Below are 21,611 nucleotides of genomic sequence, written 5' to 3'. Positions count from 1 at the left end.
ATTATGTATGTATGTATGTAAGTACTCATGTCCAGACACAAATTCTTTTTATTTCTTATTCGAATTGTTTTTTAATTTATGTCTTCTTGTTGCAATGTCTATCGGTTGTATGTAGAAGGGAGAGGCCTATATAAGAATAAGAAAATATACGAATGCAGTTCACATTGAATTAGTGTCACAAGGTCAGACAGTTAATCAATATCGCTTACAGGTTTTACGAAGATTCCGAGAAAAAAATCGCAAAATGAGGCCCGAAATGTGGAAAGAGAGGTCATAAGTATGAAACAACTGCTATATTCGCCAGACTTAGCACCTTGCGACTTCTACCTGTTCTCATTTTGCTTGAAAGGAACCCACTCTGAGTCATTGGAGGACGTAAAACAAAAATCGGCGCAGCTAATCAACAGGCTGTCAGAAGATGACCTGCGTCCTGCAGCACTGTTTCGTACAGTGAAAGATTCGTCTTATAGGGATGCGGAAAGAGTATAGGTTTGGATCCCGCGTGCCAAAAAAAGTCGATTAATAGCAAGCTGAAAATTTGTTAATAGCTTAACGGTGTCTAGTTGGACAAAATTTGATGTACGGGAACACTGGAACAGGGGAAGTTTTAATTGTGGAACAGTTTAAAAATTTGGAACGCCAGATTACGAAAACGTCCCATGTATTTTGTCGGACAAAACTTCCAATTGATTTGTTACCGTTTCATTAAACTCTCATGCAAAAATCAGACTGCTATGTATCAACAACATAATTTCTGTCATTTGACATGTTCTTCGTGTTCCACCCATTAAAATGGCCAATTGGTGATAAACACCAGTCCGATTTTTGCATGAGAGTTTAATGAAATGGTAACAAATTAATTGCAAGTTCTGTCCGACAAAATACATGGAACGTTTTCGTAGTCTGACGTTCCAAATTTTTAACCTGTCCCACAATTAAAACTTCCCCTGTTCCAGTGTTCCCTTACATCAAAGTTTGTCCGACTAGACACCGTTAACTATTAACAAATTTTCAGCTTGCTATTAATCAACTTTTTTTGGTACGCGGTATCCAGGTCTAGTATGTTCAAGGGGAAAATTAAAAAATTATGAAAAATTGCTAAATAGAATGTTATACCAACGGAACAACTTAATTCGAGACCTCGTAGATATTAACATAACAAGACAAACAAAACAAATCAGTATTATATCTTTTAACGGATAATATACACTTACATTACGGTTATATATCTAAACAATGAACACATTTGTAGAATCGTGTATTTACCCTTATTAACATTTTTTTGCGTAATAATCAACAGATAAATTAATAAAATATGAATTTCAAACAAGTGTATGTAAATTATAGATAATATTTAAAGTTGCCAAATTATTACGGAAGAACCGTTCCGATATTGTTTTCATGTTTCAACAGGCATTTGAGTAGGTATTAAAAACGGCTCATTGGAACTACTATCATTTTGAGCAGAATTATTAGGGAAGATATACACTTTTATGTTCTGGTTAAAAATAATTGACTGTAATTGTTTTATATTATACTTTCGACAAAACACGTATTTGTAGAGGTGTTATAATTCTCAAAGGGAGCTTCCATTTTGTGTTCGCCATTTAGTGTCAGAGAGAGTAGGCTCAGTGCCTTTAGTCACGCCGTAAAAAGTATTCATGCATGTGTAATCAGATTTCATATAATCTATATAATCGAAATCAATTTCATATAATTTCAAATGGCACATTTTTTAGATCTATACCTTCTTCTTTATCAGCACTTTTCTTTTTAGGGGTCGCTGTTCCTTACTCTTCTTCGCCACTCATTTCTGTCCATCGTGAGCGGCCGTAGCGTAACGGCATAATCGCTGGCCTTATACGCCAGTGCACGTGGGTTCGAGCCCTGCCAAAGACAAACAATTTTTCATTTCTAAAAATAATACGAGCCGTCTCACCGTGCCTCGGAGAGCACGTTAAGCCGTCGGTTTCCCTGGGCTAGTGTACATCGACACTAGTTACTTGAAACAGGGTTAAAGATGTAAATGGCGCCGGAACAATCCGAAAGGATCTCCCCGGCAAAAATGCCATAAGATCAGTGGTGGATTTAGGGGGGGGCTAGAGGTGCTGTAGCACCGGGCCCCCAGGTTGAAGGGGCCCCCAGAAGATCTACACATTTGTCTAAAATTACGTATTTGGCATTCTGACGCGCCGTCGTACTTATTATTTATTGTAAAAATTACTTTGAAATTATTGTTGTATTGACAATTTCATATAATCTTTTTTCTGAGAGAAAAGCAAAGGAACACCCGATAACCACCCTTTTATGACATGACATAAATGGCAACAGATTAGCAGGTATACTTTTACATCTCCTTTTCGGAAATCTTACAATACAATGCTTTTAAATCGCTCTGAAAGTTAAAGGTGTTTGACAAAAATAGATGTCTTTCAATGGGTGCCATAAAGTTAAGAAATGAAATATAAAATACACCTACTTCACCCTTTAAGCTTAACAACAAGTAAAGCTTTTGTTTACAACCAAGTAAAGTACCTGAAGAACGTCAAAGACGACAATTAGTAATTCATACCTACTTAGTGTCATAAAAGCATTTGTTGAAAATAAACAAAGAAAAAAAGCGTTACCATGTCTTAGCCTTGTATATTCTGCATAATTTTAAATGTACTGAAGTTTATATTGTTTTAATTTTTAAAGTGCCTTGTCAAAAAAGAGTTGGGTAGGGCCCTATACAAGAATTAGCACCGGGCTCACTATTGAATAAATCCGCCCCTGCATAAGATATTATTATTATCTGTCCATCGTGTCTCATTCACCTAAACCTTTCTCTCTCAAGTCCCTTGCCACAAGTCCTTCCATCTTCCCCTCGGTTTTCCTCTACTTCTCCTTCCAACAACTTCTAACGGCTCTATCCTTCGTTTCACATAGTATTCATTTCTACGTCTAACTTAACCAAACCATTACAGTCTTTGTTCTTGAATCTTTTTTGAGACTGTAGTCACCCAGGCTCTTTCCATCTTCTTCCCTCCTCTCTTTCCCGGAAGTTCTTTTCCTAAATCTTCTTTATAGGCCACACTTCACCGCCACACAGACCAATGCAGGTCTCACCACACTATTGTATATTCTTGTATATCTTTCCTTTCAGCCTTCTTGTATATCGATCCTTTTATCATAGTGAAATGTTGATATTTTTGTTTTACTGTCAGTTTTATAAAATCTGACACTTTTTTTGAAGTGCTGTCTCTGTTTAGCTATCATCGTCTTAGTAAGCAACCTTGAAAATAGATTCGGTTGTGTGCATACCACTGTCCGGTTTTTAAAGCACTGTCCGGTATTCTTCTTCACAGCAATATATGTTCATTTTCTTTTAACGGGTTTTATGGCTTATTTACCTACAAATTAATTAACACGGTTTCATTATTTACTCTCTATTTATCTAATTAATGAACAATATTCTCATGTAACACCACATTTAGAAATCTTTTCGAGTTTTTAAACACGGTATTTGTTCTGGTTCATACATTTGCTTCTCTTAAAATTCTGATTTACAATGTGCCCACACGGATTTATATTGTAATTAAATAAAAGTCAGAACACAGTAGGTAGTTGTTCTAAGTCTCCGAAATTGAATCCAAAATGTTACTTATTTTGCAGCCAAGATAAGGTATTATATCGTTAATTCTTTTTTGAACGGGCTAGCCGTTAAATTCTATGCCACCAATTGATAATTTGATCTTAAGACATTATGATTTATATCTAGTCTATACTTCGTCGCACACTGTCAATATTTCGTCTCAAAAGTCATTATCGCCATTTTCTATTAATAGGCACACTGGTGACTTTTGTTCCAACTGGAATATCTCGGAGTGTCCATTCAAAGATTTTTCAGATTTTCCTACATAATAAATATCATCATCAATCAGCCCTGATGTGTCCATTGTTGAACATAGGCCTCCTCCATATACACTGAGGTGCAAAAAATCTATCCACTGAAAATTTGGTCATTTTTGATGTCTCGAATTTCCTAAACCTGTTGTCCGATTTAAGTGATTTTTTACCATGTTATACCCATATTCATTGCCAATAGGGCTTTTCATTCACAGTCATTTGTTTCGAGCTTCTGTCATGTGTCACATAATATTAATATATCTACGTCATACGTTATTGATGTAACCAATGATACAAACCTAAGACGTATGACGTAGATATATTAATATTATGTGACACATGACAGAAGCTCGAAACAAATGACAATCGATGAAAAGCCCTATATCGCTGTAATAGTATTGTTGCTGACAGGTAAACTGTCATTGTACCGGTGTACGAATCAAACTGTGTTTTTTTCTCAAAGTTCGCATCACCCTGTGGACTATTCTAGAGTTTATAAAATACTGAAATTAAAAACCAACTATAGCCTCAGGTTTTCTTAACATTCTGTTTTTAGATTCATTCGCTTATGTTAAATAATAAAAAAGTTACTACTTTAACAACTAGCCATGTTCGTCATCAGTACAGGGTGTTTCGAAATAAGTGCGGCAAACTTTAAGGTGTAATTTTACACATGAAAATAATGACCGTTTGTTTTATAGTCATATGTCCGCAAACGCTTAAAAACCAGTTAAAACTGGTTTTAATGCAATAAATAAATCGTCAGTGTGTAAAAAAACATGAACGAAGCGTTTGCGGACATATGATTATAAAGCAAACTGTCATTATTTTCTTATGTAAAATTACCCCTTAAAGTTTGTCGCACTTATTTAGAAACACCCTGTACTGATGACGAACATGGCCAGTTGTTAAAGTACCTAACTTTTTTTTTATCCAACATAAAAGCGAATGAATCTAAAAACAGAATGTTAATAAAACCTGAGGCTATAGGTAGTTTTTAATTTCAGTATTTTATAAATACTAGAATAGTCCACAGGGTGATGCGAACTTTGAGAAAAAAACACAATTTGATTCGTACATCCGGTATACAATGACAGTTTACCTGTCTAGCAACAATATTATTACAGCGATACTGTTAATGAATAAGACGTCAAATAAACGTCAAACTGATAGTTATAAATTTAATCTGCTCTCAAAAAAATTAACTTTTTTAATAATAAAAGTGTGTCAGTATATAAAAAAATTAGTGAATTTGACGAAGAAAATCGTGGCTTTAAACTGATGAACTAACGTGCTAAATATAAACTAATTTAACTATTTTATTTGTGTTTATAAGTGACGAACAAAAAAAAAACAAGAACAACAGTGTTAAGTGCTAAACAACAGGACAGAAAGGGGCTCTTGGCCCACGAAAGAGCCTTCCAGACACCGGATGACGACTAAGCTAAGTACCTTAGATGATTTTATAGACAATAATATTTTTGAAAGCTTGCCTGAATTGACAGATGACGAATTAGCTAATGATTTAGAAAATTCAAAATTAAATAAGACAAATAAAGTAAATTCAAATCATACCAATAAACTAAAAACAAAATTAGGTCCATCAGACAATTTAAAAATAATAAATAATTCACAAACAAATAAAAAGAAAATAGATATTGCAAACATTGAATTCCTAAATAAAGCTAATTCTACATATTCTGTAGGTAGCATAGTAACAGTAGTTACTGATTCCATGTCTAGTAATAGTAATATATCCACATGTATTTCCCATAATAATTCTAGCGAGGGTGAAATAAGTGAAAGGGAAGATGAAATCAGTGAAAATAGTACAAATATAAGCAACGTACAAAAAGAGAAAAGAAAAAGACTCAATTCCTTAGGAAGCGGCTCAGACAAAGGAGAAATTAAACGAGCCAAAGAAATGGACACATACCACAAAGAACTAGTTCGCTCATTGGACACATTAACTGAACAGATGAAAAAAATGGAGGCGGAAAATAAGCGCCTAATGAATCAAATCCATCAAATGCAAGAAGAAAACAAGTTCCAAATGGTCAAACTAGAAGAGAAAATAACCGGCAAAGATCAAGAAATACAGAAACTAACTCAAAAGCTACTTGAGATGATAGACAAACATGCGGAAAAGGAAAAGCTGATTTTAAAATCGAACGAAAAACCAACGCAAGCTGAAAAACAAACGCAGAAGAAAACGACGGTAGAAGAACCAACAAATATGCATGAAAAGGAAAGACGTAGAACTTCTGCTAATAGTCCAAATAAAGAAAACTTAATTGAAATGGAAAACAACAATGCTGAATGGACAACCCAGCAGCACCAGAAGAAAAAACAAAACAAAAAAACCAAAATAACAGAAAAAAACGTCACAGAAGAAGAACCGAAAAATATTAGCGCTGCTGAAAAGCAGACATTAATAATACAAAAGAGAAATGAAGAAGCATGCGTAGCCAGAGGAATGCTAAGAAAGAAATATGAACAAGAGAAAGATCAACACACTGAAATAGAAATGGAGACTGAAAACGAAAATGAAAAAGAAAAATCGAAAAACAGTATTCCCAAATTACCAGCGCAAAAACAAAATACCGCAACAACAACAGAAAAAGAACAGCCAACGAAGGCTGCACCTAGACCACCGGCGATTATCCTCAAATCGATAGGAAAAAGCCAAGAGATATTACAAAAAGCCGCAGAAAGGGGAATCGGATCCGCTAATAAATTCGCTAAATCTGGAAGGTCAATCGTGATCCAGACAAATAATAGAGAAGGGTACCTAGCAATGATCAAGATACTTGAAGAACAAAATACAAAGAACCCTGAAAGCCCTATTGAATACATCGCATATCCAATAGATTCAGAACGCACCACAAGATTAGTAATCAGAGGATTACATGAAACAACAGAAACAAGCAATATACAAAAAGAACTTAACAAAAACGGAATCATGGCCATTAAAGTAACAAATATGATCTCCAAGAAGGAAGACAAGAAAAAATTGCCACTTTTCTTAGTTACAATAAACGAAGAAGATAAAGAAAAAATGAAAAGCTTGACAACTCTCTGTTACATGAAAATATATATCGAAGAAGAAATAAGAAAAAATACAGAAGTTATGCAGTGCTATAACTGCCAAGGATTCTACCATGGATCCAAAGCCTGTCACTGTGGAACTAAATGCGTTAAGTGTGGCGGATCACACATTAGCAGCGAATGCACAAAGGACAGGAACACCGAACCAAAGTGCGCAAACTGTGGCGAAGCCCACACAGCTAATTACAGAGGATGCTCCAAAGCACCAAAAAGAAAAACATACACCGCACAGGCACAAACAAGAAACAGAACAGAAGAACACACACCTACAGACAGAAGTACCAACAAAAGCTACGCACAAATAACAAAGACGACAGATGAATCTAAACAAAACAACGAAACGGCAAATCTCATGGCAATTGTAAATGAACAGATGAAAAACTTCATGTTCATGTTCGAGAGGATGACCAATGTAGTGAGTGCTATGGGCAATATTGGTGTAAACAGAACTAACTAATCAGTTGGGCGATCTGCGTATAGGGTCATGGAATCCAAATGGGCTAAAACAGAAAATTAACACCTTGGACGAGTTTTCCAACAGACTCGAACTAGACATCATAGCCTTACAAGAAACTAAGATAACGGAAAAAACAAAAACAAAATTTCCAGGTTATGATGTCTATAGAAATGACTACACAGCCACATCAGGAGGCACGGCGATCTTGGTGAAAAAAGGAATCAAACACCAAGTAATTCCTACACCAGACGGACTCATCACTATGGAAGCCACCATAGTGAGGATCAAGACAGGAAAAGATATGCTGAAAATTGTTTCAGCATATGTTAGACCAAATGATCCAATCTTCAAGGAAGACTTAAATGTCATATTAGACACAGTAGAGCCCTCTATCATTATAGGAGATCTGAACGCAAGATCTCCGAACTGGTTCGATAGAACCACAAACCGCAACGGGAGAATATTGTGTGGCTATCTCGAAGAACGACCAAACACGATGGTGGCGGGACCCATAGAACCCACATGCTTCCATGGTGGAAACAGACTTCCTACATTCCTAGACATAGCAATTCTACAAAATGTGGGTCAACAATACGAAATATATTCAATGAATGAGGGTGACTCAGATCACAACCCAATTGTACTGACCCTGGGAGCAGTAGAAACAAACAACTTGCAAACCTATAAGAAAAAACGAACAAATTGGCCAAACTACAAAAGAATAGTAAGTGAAACTATTGGTGCAATACCAACAATAAATACAAAAGAAGAACTAGAGGAATGCGTTAAACATCTAGAAAAAACGATACAAAACGCTATCGAGGCCAGCACCACAGAAGAAAAAACTCCAACAACAAAAGGAAGATTCAGGGAAATCAGCAATGAGCTGAAAGAACTGATAAACGAGAAAAACAGGAAAAGAAGAAGAGCCAACAGAACAAGAAACCCAGAGGACAAAAGAATTGCTAATGAACTGAATAGGGAAGTCAAAAAACAATTAGACGATCATCGAAATGAAAACTGGGACAACTATATCCAGCAACTAAACCCAAATAAATCCGCGTTCTGGAAGCTATCTAAAATACTAAGAAAAGATAAAAAACCAATCCCTCCTTTACACGGTGAAAATGGAATTGTGTACACAGAAGAAGACAAAGCGGAAGTAATGAAAAACACTCTAGAAAGAGAATGTAGGGAAAACTATCATCCCGATGAAGATCTAGACTTCACAGAAGAAGTCGAACGAAGATGTAGAATTCTAAAAAGAAGAAAGGGCATTATAGGTATTACACACACCTCCCCTGAAGAGATCAGACAGCTGATCAAGCGTACTAATGCTAAAAAAGCTCCAGGACCGGACAAGATTACAAACAGAGCTCTGAAAAATCTGCCAGGAAAAGCAATAGTGTACATAACAAATTTAATAAACAACACCTTAAGACTAAGACATTTTCCTGACAGATGGAAAGAGGCTCACGTAATCATGATTGAAAAACCAGGAAAAAATGGTACATTTCCACAGAATTATCGACCGATAAGCTTATTATCAGCATTAAGCAAAATCGCAGAGCGGGTCATATTAGTTAGGCTAAAAGAAGAATCTGAAGCAATCGGAACAATACCTGAAGCACAGTTCGGATTCAGATCCGAGCACTCGTGTGAACTTCAAGTGCTGAGGTTAACAGAATATATCACGAAAGGGTTCAACGAAAAGAAATATACAGCGGCCGCCTTTCTAGACGTCAGTAAAGCATTTGACAGGGTATGGCACGACGGCCTGCTGTATAAAATGAACCAATATGGTTATAGTGAGGCGATGACGTGTCTTCTCTCGTCATACCTAGCCAACAGGAGGTTCAGAGTTCGGATAGGGCCAACCCTGTCCGAAGTTGGGACCATGGAGGCTGGTGTGCCACAGGGGGCAGTGTTGTCGCCATATCTATATACCATATATACGGCAGACACCCCAACTGAACCCAGATCGTTGCTAAGTCTATACGCAGATGATACAGCGATAGCTTTTAGCAGTACCCACCCAGATTTTGCAACAAGACATCTACAAAGAGCTCTTGACGAACTACAAGAATGGTGTGTGCAGTGGAAAATAGCTGTCAATCCTGACAAAACACAGGCCGTTATGTACCAAAAAAGAAGAGGCAGACCAAATGAGGTACTATCCCTATTTGATACCCAAATTGAATGGTCAAATCAAGCCAAATACCTAGGCGTAATGTTGGACAAAAGGCTGACCTTTACAGAACACGTAAAACAAACGGTCAACAAAGCTAAAGCCCTTAGGAGTCAACTGTCATCGCTAATAGGTCGAAAGAGTAAACTGAGATTTAAGACAAAGATTAGGATGGCAAATTGTATAATTTTGCCAACTCTAACATACGCCTCAGCCGCATGGGGGCACACGTGTAAAACCAATAAGAAAAAAATACAAACCATCCAAAACCACATGATCAGGGAAGCTCTGAATATACCTACATATATGTCCCATTAAGATATGTATTTGGACATACGCAACAAAAGAAAGTCCTGAGAATGATAGACGAAAGAGCACATGAAATATTTAACAATATCAGACACCATCCTAGCAGATTATTAAGAGAATTGACTAACTACGACGAAAACCAAAGAACGGTACATAGACGGCCTAGACAGCAGTTAGCTGGATATAGAGGAAACCCTTAAGAATGAAAAATTGAGATAACCACAGAATATCGAAACACAAATGTCGCCCTTCAGGCAATAAGTACCCTTCAGGTAGGTCAAATGGACCATAGCCGCGGAATGTGAGCATCAAGGTCACGTACCGACAGACGTGGGCTTGATGGCCACACCTTTCGGGCGCTCAGCCGTCGAGGAGAACAAAATTTATTTTGCCAATTCGCCGGCTGAGTGACCGAGCACACACGGTCTGGACAGCAAGACACCGATTTAGATTGGTGCCTTGATGTCCGGAACACATTTTTTTAGGACTCAAGTCCAAAGTAAAGTAAAAAATTAACTTAGTCATTAATAGGGAGAAAAGCTCTTCTAGCTACCCCTAAAACCAGGTGGCTTAACCACATGAAGTAATACAAAGGGTGTCCCATTACCCAGGGCATCCAAAGTAACATTAAGATCAACGCCTCCCCATTCGGTATGTCCTTCGATGGGGAGGGGTGGAGGTATAGCTTGGGGGTCAGATAGGTACCACTCCATTACGGGGTGTGACCGGTTTGATCTTCGGACATGTGGGTTCCACTTTTCCATTGGAACACACATGTTCCCCGGGGCTGGGGTTGATACGAGCATGTGTGTGTGTGAGGCCTTATGGAAGTCCACAAAGGCAAGGACAAAGTGGCCTATTGTACTCAATCGATTTTTCAATTACCGTCTTAGCACTTTGAAGATGGTCGTTTGTTCCGAATCCACTACGAGAACCGCCCTGTTCTATTGGTTGGTAAAAGTCCAATTTGTTTTCCAGTCTAGTTTTGATAATTATTGTGAAAAGTTTATAGAGATGGCTCAGTAAATTAATTGGTCGGTAGTTTTCCAAATCAGCTGTATCCCCTTTTTTTATGGATTAGTATCACTAAGGTCCGGTCTTTTCACCTCCGAATAAATATTTATCAGGAAGTTTATCCGGCAGATTACATGTAAATCTGTTAAATAAACCTCCGGATAACTTTTATTCGGAGGTGAAAAGACCGGGCGTAAGGTGTTATACCATTTGTCTGGTATAGTGCTGTTAAAAAGACAGAGATTAAACAGATCTCTTATTTTTAAGTAAATAGTTATCACCAATCTTAATTGCATCGGCAACCACACAGTCTTCACCAGGGGACTTATTGTTTTTTGTTTTCTTCAAGGCTAGATTTATTTCATCCAGGGTGATATCCGGTAGTAATTCAGATCCTTGATTTACAATACCCTTTTTACTTTTTAGTATATGTATCTGGTTCAGCATCCGAGTCTAAATTCAATTCTTTTTGGCTTTTATACAGTAGATTGTAGAAGTCTTCAACTACTTTTAGGATATGTTCTCTAATTGTTGTAATAGTTCCCTGTTTGTCGTTAACCCTCGTCATTTCTTTTTTCCGTTTTCGAGTTTTTTACGTAGAACCTTCACACTTTTTTATTTTCTATTGTCTTTTTAATTTGGTTTTGATTGGATGTTCTAATGTCGCGTCTTATAGCCTTTGAGATTTGCTTGTTGATTTCGTTAAGTTCTTCAACTGTGGTAAATTCTTCGCTTCTCATGATTCTTCTTTGTTCCATTTGTCGCATAGTAGCGTCGCTCAATTTTGTTTCTTTTTGAGTTTTTTAGCAATATGTGGTTTGGCTCTCTAACAAGGCCGTAGTGATGGTCTTATTTAAATCATTGATGTTTTCTTGTGGTTTAGCATTATTTAGTTTATCAGTAACGCATTGCTGGAAACCAGTTAAATTCGATGGGCTTGTCAATGATGTATTGCTGGAGGTCTTCTTAATTAGTTTATGCCGTTCTTTGTTGACATTTATCACAACCTTAGCTCGCATACCATTCTATGGTCACTACCGGTAGTCAGCTTGTTCAGCACTGTTACGCCTTTGATTACATATTTTTTGTTAGTGATTATGAAATCTATTTCGTTTTTCGTTCGACCATCTGGACTTCTCCATGTCCATCTTCTATTGAGTTTTTTATGGAAGAAACTGTTCATCTGGTATAAGTTGTTTTGTAGCAGAAAGCTCAGCAGTCATTTCTGCCCTTCGTTCCAAAATTTCCAAGTGCTTCTACGGTAGCGTCCAATTTTATTCCGGTTTTGGCATTGAAATCGCCACACAAGACCGTAAAATGTGTAAGTTGATCGTTAAGTGTAGTACTAATGTCATCATGAGTTGTTGTGGGCGCATACGCTTGGCTTGTATTATCTTTATTTTATATTTCGCATTTAGTTGTAGCACAATACATATTACTCTTGTGGAGGTTTTCTTCGGGGATACAATGCTTTCTTTGTGTCGCTTGTGTATTAGAAAACCGGTTCCTCCCACAGATTTGTCGTCGTCTCGTGCGTAGTAGAAGCTATGTCCAGATTCTAATGTAATAAGCTGCTCACTACGTCTCCTGACTTCACTCAGACCAGACCAACGATAACTCATTTTATGTTGTTCAATTCGTGTTGTAATTCAATTAGTCGTTCTTCTGACATTAATGACAATGTATATTATATGTTGCAATGTACATTGTTTTCGTGTTATTTTTTGTTTTTGTCTTCGCTAGATGGTTGCCCCCCCAGAATCCATGATTGATTCAACATCAGTGCGAGACTCTGAAGTTGGTCTTCTACTCGCCTAGGGTAATTTAATTTGTCCAACTAGCATTTCCGTAAGGGGTATTTAGCCATAAAACACCACGCTGGCTAGGCGTCAGGCACATTACACCCACCTGACCTATACTGTGGCTAGGCGTATTGGTGAGTGGTTGGGGTCATTGGTTTGGACTTAAAGTGAGGTTAGGACAATGGTTTCCCCAGTGATGTGGGAGGGAGGGGATGCGGCATACGGTGAAGTAGATGGGCTCGGTTTCACTCTCAAAAACGCTCCATCCAATATGGCGGAACATCTCTTTTTTCGTATATTCTGCTCTATATAAAATATATAATTATAAAATTATATTATATTATATAAATATATAAATAATTAACAATTTTAATAACTAATTAATAACATATTCCATATATAACGTATAAAAACCTGCCCGTCGCCATATTGGATGTAGCACAATAGTGTCAAATCAAGTGGTCCCATTTAGTAAATAGAAAATCATCCCTTATGTCGTATCCCCTCTCTCCCATATCACTGGGTTTCCCTGTATGGTATTAAGAGATAAACCAAGACTCGCGTAGACAGGGGAGCATCCCTGAAGCAAATCTGTTACCTATCGGGATCATAGGTGAGTATCTACCCGCTACCGGAAGAATAGGAGTAAAGATTTTGAAAATAGTGGCCCTTCTGCTGATTCCTTCAGCAGGGAAAACTTCTTCTCCTTGAGGAAAACATAATAATAGCCTGTTTTCTGCAGCATCAGTAACTACTATTTACAAATATGTTGGATAATCTGTAAAATCGTCATGTGCTTATTTGCCGCATTTGTGCACATTTTGAATAGGTAAATTAAAAAATAAATGTAATGATGTTATTGAAACATTAACTTTAAATGTCAAGAAAATAGTCTTCATCTAAAAAGCTAAGAAGGAAATGATTTTAAAAACTACAAAACATAAAAACTCTCGCTAGATGCACCGATAATTTTAACACCGGTTCGGATCAACCCATAGAACCGGGCACACGGCGACTACAAATAATAGTGCCAGGTATCATATTCGAGCAAGATACTCTCTCGTAGCCCCCCCCCAAAAATAGGGAATTTTTCATAATTTTATTTTATTTAGATATATTTTTAAACCCTAATCAAATTCAAGCACCTCCGACCTTGACTATAATAACTAAAGTTGGATTTATAGTTTGACGTAGCGTAGACGTATACGCAACGTAGACGTAAGAAACGGACTGGAGACGGAAGAAAATATTATGTCAATTTATAGATCGACGTAGCGGAATTTTTGCGCATGAGTAGAAAGAGTAAACAATGACTTAATTCTAATTCAATAACATAGCCTATAAATTATAGGAACAGTAAACAAACTTTGTGTTTATTTATTTATACTTATACTATTATTTATTATAATATTTATCTGTTTTGTGTGTTACATGGATTAGGAAATAAACGAAAGTATGCTCTTTGGTGCCGCATGCCGTAGGATTTCCAACTGTTTTGTTTCATTTCCTGGTCTTTAAATGTTTATTGGATTTACCTATCGTATAATATGTGTGGATAACCACGAATTAGGCTAATAAACAATTCATATTTATCTGAAATATTGAAATGACTCTATGATATATTTTTATTAAATTAATAACTTAACATCCATTGTATTAACAAATAATTAACAAAATTCGAATATGTTGACAATCAACTTTTTACACAACACAAGGGATGAGGGGGTGGGGCGGGTCCACTTTGAGTGACAGAACAAAATTCTGCCTTATGATTGGCCAGACGGAAGAAACGCACTGTAAAAGATGAAAGTTGGTCATCTCTTCCCTTACGTTACGTTTCTCTTACGTTCCGTCAGGCGCTTGCGTTCATTTATAAACACGAGTACACAAAATTCGGTGTTGATCTTTTCCAGTGCGTCTCCGTTGCGTCTACGTCTACGCTACGTCAAACTATAAATCCAACTTAAATGAAAACACGAACGAAGTTAAGTTCACGAATAGGGCTTTTCATCGATTGTCATTTGTTTCGAGCTTCTGTCATTTGTCACATAATATTAATATATCTACGCCATACGTCTTTGGTTTCTATCATTGTTATTACCAATAACGTATGACGTAGATATATTAATATTATGTGACACATGACAGAAGCTCGAAACAAATGACTGTGAATGAAAAGCCATGGACCACGGTTCTAACCGTGGCCATGGACCATGATCAAGGTTCATAGATAGGGGTTAGGTTATCTCATAACTATGTGGGCGGAAGCGAGAGGGAGGGGAATGCCTACGTCACTCGTACGACAAAGTCAAGTTTGACAGTTGTTTGTGGTTATATTTCCGTATATTTTTGTGGAATTTTCTTATAATATCGTTTATTTGTTTAATATTTGTTGAGTTTTTAAGCATATAAGGACAATATTACTATAATTACTTATTTGGGTCCTATACAAAGGCAGTAATGACTTGTGAAGTGTGTTTTCGTAACCGTGTAAAGTTAGTTTAAAAATTATAATATTACACATAATAATATGTAGTTTTGTATGTTATAATAGTAAAACATTTTTTAGATGAGTGGTGCTAACATTTGTAGCATAGCTATATGTAACAGCAACTCCAAAATTCCTGAACCAGATGGAAACAAAATAATGTTTTTGGACATTTCCCAAATACCTTAACATTATCAAACAATAATGGATAATAAAATGTTACATAAGAAAATAGGTAGCAAACATTTCCTCGTGTCTGAATATGTTAATATTATGTTACGTCTTTTTTATATTTTAACCTAATAATAAATTATTTATATTATTCGTTCTTTTGTTGTTGCATACCACCAAAAATGATAAAAGTGCTGCACATTCCACGAAAAACATAATAAGTAAGTACCTACATATTAGTATTTTTGATTTTAAACTTTTTCTTCTATTTTTTTGGATTTTTGTGCTAATTAAATTGTTTTCTCCATTTAAAACACACATAATAAGTGTTAAATGAATTCTAGTTTTTTGTTAGCAGACTATTGATTTTTAAGGGAAAAATTGATATAATTACCAATATAAGAACCACTTAATATACCTATACCCAAGAAAATCTCAAAATATATTGCAAAACCTAAGTTTTTGAACCTTTTATTAGCATTGACTCTTAAGGCTGTATGACACTATGCATTTTCTTGTATCATTTCTAATATCGTTTCTGATATGTCAAAAAAATGTATAGTGTCATACGCAGATACAAGAAACGATATCAGAAACGATACAAGAATTTGTGTCAGGCACAGATTCTTGTACAATAACTGCGCCAATTTCTGCGCAAAGAGCAAAAACGTAAAACCTGCTGGTAAAACTTCTAAATGTCATAATGGCGGCTGAAAATGAGATCATATGATTTATGTCTTGATGAATTTATTTGTGTTTTGTAGGTATTATTTATAAATATTTTATTGATACTTAATATACCGTTTGGTATGGACTACTGTTCTACTAATAACCATATATTTAGAATAACTTTGGGTTTCATATTGCATAATTTTTTAATAGAGGAAAATACAATAGTTCCAATTTGGATCAAACTGAAGATAATTATAAAAGCAGCTTTACATCAAGGCTATGCAAGTCTCGTGCTATGCAAGTCCGTCTTGCATGGCATATCTCTTGCCTGCCCTGACCTTTTTACATCGGAGCTATTTCTGTGCAATTTTAGATACCACTTTCATTGTTGCCAATAGAAGAAATATATCAAAATATTAACTTTAGATATTTCACTTAAAAACTTCAGTCCATAATTAAATATATTCAAATATAAACCACAAATTATTACATCCAATAAATACCATTTAAACTTACACAATAAGGTTAAGTTTTTTTCTAAACTATAAATTTTGTCATATTGGCAGCATGAATTTTGACAGGACTTGCATCAAAATAGCATGAAAAATAGAACATGTTTTAATTTTTCGTCTAGCACAGGAATTGCATGGAAATAGCGCGTGGGCATGCGCAGTAGCGTGATCTGTCTTGCATGGCTCTTGCCTAGCATGAAAATAGCATAATGTAAAACTGTCTTAATGCAAATATTTTAGCACAAATATCAAAACAAAATAAAAAACACAAATAATCAACAGTCAACGTAAAAATTCTAGTTATTATTACATTAAAATATTTGTTTTTAAAAGTTTATAAATTTTATAAAATCAGCTGTAGACGCAGTACTACCATACCAATGTAACGTGACAGGGTGACAAACAAAATTTCGACCAATCACGTGCCGAATTTCATACAGTTTTCGATACAAGAACTTGCATAGTGTCATACAGGGCACAAATGTACGTACAAGAAATGATACAAGAAAATGTATACAAGAAACGATATCAGAAACGATATTAGAAATGATACAAGAAAATGCATAGTGTCATACAGCCTTTATGACAATTTTAAAATTGTCGTACGGATGACGTATTCCCGCCTTTAAAAAGCCAGCCTTTGATTGGTCTACAGTTATGAGACAACCTACGCCCTAATCTATTAACCTTGGACCATGATAGTGTGACGTCAAAACGTCAAAATTTTTCCAAACACGTTGTGTCTAGGGTATACGCCACCGTGTACCGTGACCGTGTACGCAAATAAAAAAGCTAGGTAGAATTAAATGTCATAAGGTTTGTTCCAACATGACCGAGAACCGTCACGAAACGGTAACGCTCCTGCGCAGTAAAGAAAATCCGTTCCAACAAAAATATGATCGTCATCGGATCGTCCTTCCGACTGTTCCAACAAGAATTGTGATCTTTCGGTGATGGTTTCGTGATGATCATTTCAGTAATCGGGCAAATGCATAATGTGCTGGTTGGACTGACTTGACCACTAGGATTTAATTCTTTAAATTTTTTGAGTCTTTGATCGACTAAAAGCACACAAGCTGTCACCAACAAAAATGACAAATACAGTCAAACCCGCTTATTGGAATAGCCTTTGTGCCAAGTAAAAGTATTCCTATAACCGGGATATTCTAATAACCGATCATTGGTTGCTACTATAAATGTTTCGGGACCTCAAATTTCTATTCCTTAAACCGGGATATTCCTTTAAGAGGTATTCTATTAAGCGGGTTCGACTATGATTACCGTCATGGGACGATAACTGGGCGATACAATTACGAACATGCGCACAACAAACGGTACAAGTAGTTTCGTGACGGTTTCTGGGCCGTCCAAAAGTTCATGTTGGAACAAACCTATAACAAATATTTTTCTATCAAACAAACACTAAACATATCAAAATAGCGTGTATCAAAATATACAGTCACTGCCCACGTTAAATAGTCACTAGCTTGATGAAGTTTAACTTTTTTATTTGCGTACATTTTAGCGTGTACCTAGACACAACGTGTTTGGAAAACTTTTTTTGACGTTTTGACGTCACGACTATCACGGTCTATTGCTAAGTTCAGAGTAGTTTGACATTGACAACTGGTTTGACAAGTGGATGAAATAAAATAAAAATATTAATGAATTTAATTTAAAAAAAATTGATAAATTTGTCTTCAGTTTTCAGTTCTGTAAATCTTCAATGTTTCAATAATAGTTTGACCGGTATTGTTGTTAATTAAAATTTTTAATAATAGTTTGTCTTTCAATAGTGTCTATGGCTTTTACAACAATAATAATGTTTTATAATATTGTGAAATATTGAATTACCAAATTTAACAAGTTTTATTAAAAGCTTCAATTTAGTGAAAAAAGGATATGTCAGATTCTAAAAAGGTACGTCTTAACAAATAATCTAATAATTATGAAATTTATATCTGGACTTACAAAGCTATTGCATATAAAAACTTTATAAGAGGTATGGAAACTACATAATTAGAATATACTCAAATCAAATTTATTTGTACTATTCAAGTACCTATGTTCGTTTTAAAAGCAAATAGAGAGAAAATTTATAAAGCTCATAAGGGTAAAGTTCTGGTTGCTCTACTCTAACCAATCTCCTACATCTTACATTGTGTTAACGACTGGATTATCCCTCAAAAGTTCGCAGCCGGTCGAAGTCGTTTATCTAGATTTCTCTAAGGTCTTAACAGTGTTTCCTAAGGGCAGACTTCTACAGGAGCTAGAACATTTCAGTGTCCAGGGTACAGTGGCGTGTGGTGACTTTTTCGGAAGGGGAAGCGATTCAATAAGGATATAAAAATATTTTCTTAAGGGTCGAGGGTCGAGCCACTTCCCACCTGATAACACTCTGATGCGCTATAGGGGCTCTCTATCAGCAAAGTGCTTATGTGAGACGTTCTAGGTACAAGGACTTCACACTAAATCCTACCCCGATCAATGCGTGAGGCACTCTATTCCTGCTATTTCTAGTGACTAGTGACCTATCATTGATCTATATTTCTAGCTCGGGCCTTGAGTCCTCACGCCGGGCTTTGTTTCCTAAAGAAGAGTTCTATTTAAAAAAAATTATATTCTGAGGCATTTTCCACAACACACAACTTTCAACAATATGACACTTATTTATACTTGAGGTCTATTCTCCTATCAACTTCTGATAATTGTTGAATGCAGTCTTTTTCAATGGATAATAGGGCTAAATTTCTCTTGTTGAATTTTATTTATTTATTTATTTATTTATTTATTTACGGTATCCATTTACAAGTTTTATACACAACAAGACTTTTACAAGTTACACCTCAACAATAATAAATTATTAAAATAATAAACACATCAGAATAATACAAACAAACATATTGTAAGAACAATACAGAACTACAACAAACTTATTGTAAGATACCCCTTAGTTGTTTTTTGAACAAACCAATTTTGGAGTCAAAAATATCCATTTGTCTTGGCAGGCTATTAGCACTCCGAACCAATCACGTAAGTAGTCGGTTCATTTATACCAAAATTAGTGTGGTAAAATGGCACTGAAAAGATTTCTGATTGTCTGTTGCTTCTACTAGGAACTTTAAGACTAAAAAGTGATATCAATTGAGGACAATCTATGAAAGCATTAATAACTTTGTGTAGGAAGCATAAATCTAACAATGTCCTCCTTGACTCAAGTGTTGGTAAATTTAGACTATCTCTTACCCACTGATAGTCATATTCCTCTCTCCTGTATCCACTCTTTTAAGCTGCTACCCTCAAAAATTTATTTTGGACTCTTTCAATATGTTCAATGTAACAGTTGTATGATGGGGACCATACAACTGATCCAAACTCTAGAATGGGCCTAACGAGACCACGATTAAAGTTTTCTAAATGTGAACATTTCTTTTAAACTCTTAATTTGAAACTTTTAATGCATTTTAATAATGAAAAACTTCGTTTAACTGATGCAGTTGTGGCTGGGATAGTTAGTACCTACTACTTCACACAACTTGACCACTTCACACAGTGACTTGTTTAAACCAGTAGTTATAAAGAAATACCCAGATTTCTGGGTATTTCTTTATCACTAATGTCAGTTGTTTCATAAACGACACTTAACTGAGAATGCAAAGCTGAGATATCAAAAGATTTTCATTATTTAATCGTAGTGAAATAAATTCCTCTGTGGGAAATTTCGATGAATTATAATTAGAAATATTAAGATTATATATAATTCTACAAATTTTAAATCGTTAAAATTTTGATCGTTAGAATTCATTTGTTATAGAATATTACCAAAAGGTCTCTCTGTTGCCGACATTATCAATCTTCATTATTTTTCTTTCATGTTCAAACCCCATATTTTCAGTTTTATCCCAAATATTTGTAAACTGCTCTCGCTTTTAATTATTGTATTAATAAAGTCATTAATTTGTCTTATACAAAATGCAATGTCATTTGACTTCATCTGTAAAATGTCAAATAAAAGATCAGTAAAAGGAAAAATATCTGCAAAAAATTTAAATCGAAATACATATTCTTTAAGCGAATGTACATGTATGTACCTAACCACTGCTGCAGCAGTAACAGTCGGAAGGCGCTAGGATGCGCTAGGACGATCGCTTCCACAGGGTACCAAAATTCGCGCGACTAGTGGGTTGCGGTCATTGAACCCTGACCAATTTTTAAACCGGACAACTGCATGACTAGCGGCGATTTTGAGATGCGCTTCTGTCAGGAGTGGACCGAATAATATGTAGTTGAATTGTGTGCATATTGATTTCGTTCGTACGCGATTAGTTTTTAATATTTTTCAATGCATATGCCTAGGTAATACTACGTAGATTACTTGGATTAGGGAAAACATTTTGTTATTAAATAGGTATTAATTAATAATAGATATATTTTCTTATATCGAAGTAGGTATAAGGAAGCAGCGCTTCCTCCGCTTCCATGGACCTCACGCCTCTGCCAGGGTACTTTACTTTGTTGGATAATAGAGGATTTCCTGACAGATCGACATTACACAGTTAGAGTTGGCGAATCTTTCTCACAGGACAGGTTAGGGGCAAGTTAACGGGGCTTTTTTCGGATTATACCAGGGATGTTCCTTATTACTTATCATTCTATGCTGATGACACAAAAATATATGCTAATCCAACCATAAACCAGCTAACCCTCCAAATGGACCTGGACTCTATTTTAACTTGGTGTTCTCTGTGGCTACTACCCTTAAAGGCAGAAAAATGTGTAGTACTGCGAATTGGTAAAAATAAACCCACTACTGGTACCATCCAACCATTAGGTTCTGTGTTTTCGTATAACGACCTTGGTGTTATACTAAACAGCAGCCTAATGTGGTCCAATCATATTAATCACTTCTACTTGTAAGGGTGCAAACTCCAGACTAGATCTTATTCTGAGGTGTTTTGAAACACCTGTGTCTGATACAAAACTTTTTTGAAAAACATTCAAA

The 21,611-nt window shown here is 35.8% G+C and overlaps 1 protein-coding gene and 1 long non-coding RNA gene across 5 annotated transcripts in view; both read left to right on the top strand.

Annotated features, from left to right (window-relative positions):
* The first annotated feature begins 14,969 nt into the window (after nt 1-14,969).
* On the top strand, nt 14,970-15,576 carry LOC126883051 (uncharacterized). Its single transcript, XR_007697475.1, has 2 exons — nt 14,970-15,261; nt 15,336-15,576. It is a non-coding gene; the product is annotated as an uncharacterized LOC126883051 (long non-coding RNA).
* Nucleotides 15,577-18,207: 2,631 nt separating this feature from the next.
* Nucleotides 18,208-21,611, top strand: part of LOC114337279 (uncharacterized) — a 107,167-nt gene continuing 103,763 nt past the window's right edge. The window contains exon 1 of one of the 4 annotated variants that reach the window (XM_028287689.2): nt 18,208-18,529. In XM_028287689.2, coding sequence (XP_028143490.1) covers nt 18,512-18,529 — 18 coding nt within the window. In that variant the 5' untranslated portion in view covers nt 18,208-18,511. The remainder of the gene's footprint in view (nt 18,530-21,611) is intronic. The other 3 variants (XM_050648238.1, XM_050648239.1, XM_028287688.2) reach the window with 3 other exon arrangements.

Source organism: Diabrotica virgifera, chromosome 4, assembly GCF_917563875.1.
Source record: "Diabrotica virgifera virgifera chromosome 4, PGI_DIABVI_V3a".
Taxonomy (NCBI): domain Eukaryota; kingdom Metazoa; phylum Arthropoda; class Insecta; order Coleoptera; family Chrysomelidae; genus Diabrotica; species Diabrotica virgifera.
This window is presented reverse-complemented; position numbering and strand designations above follow the sequence as displayed.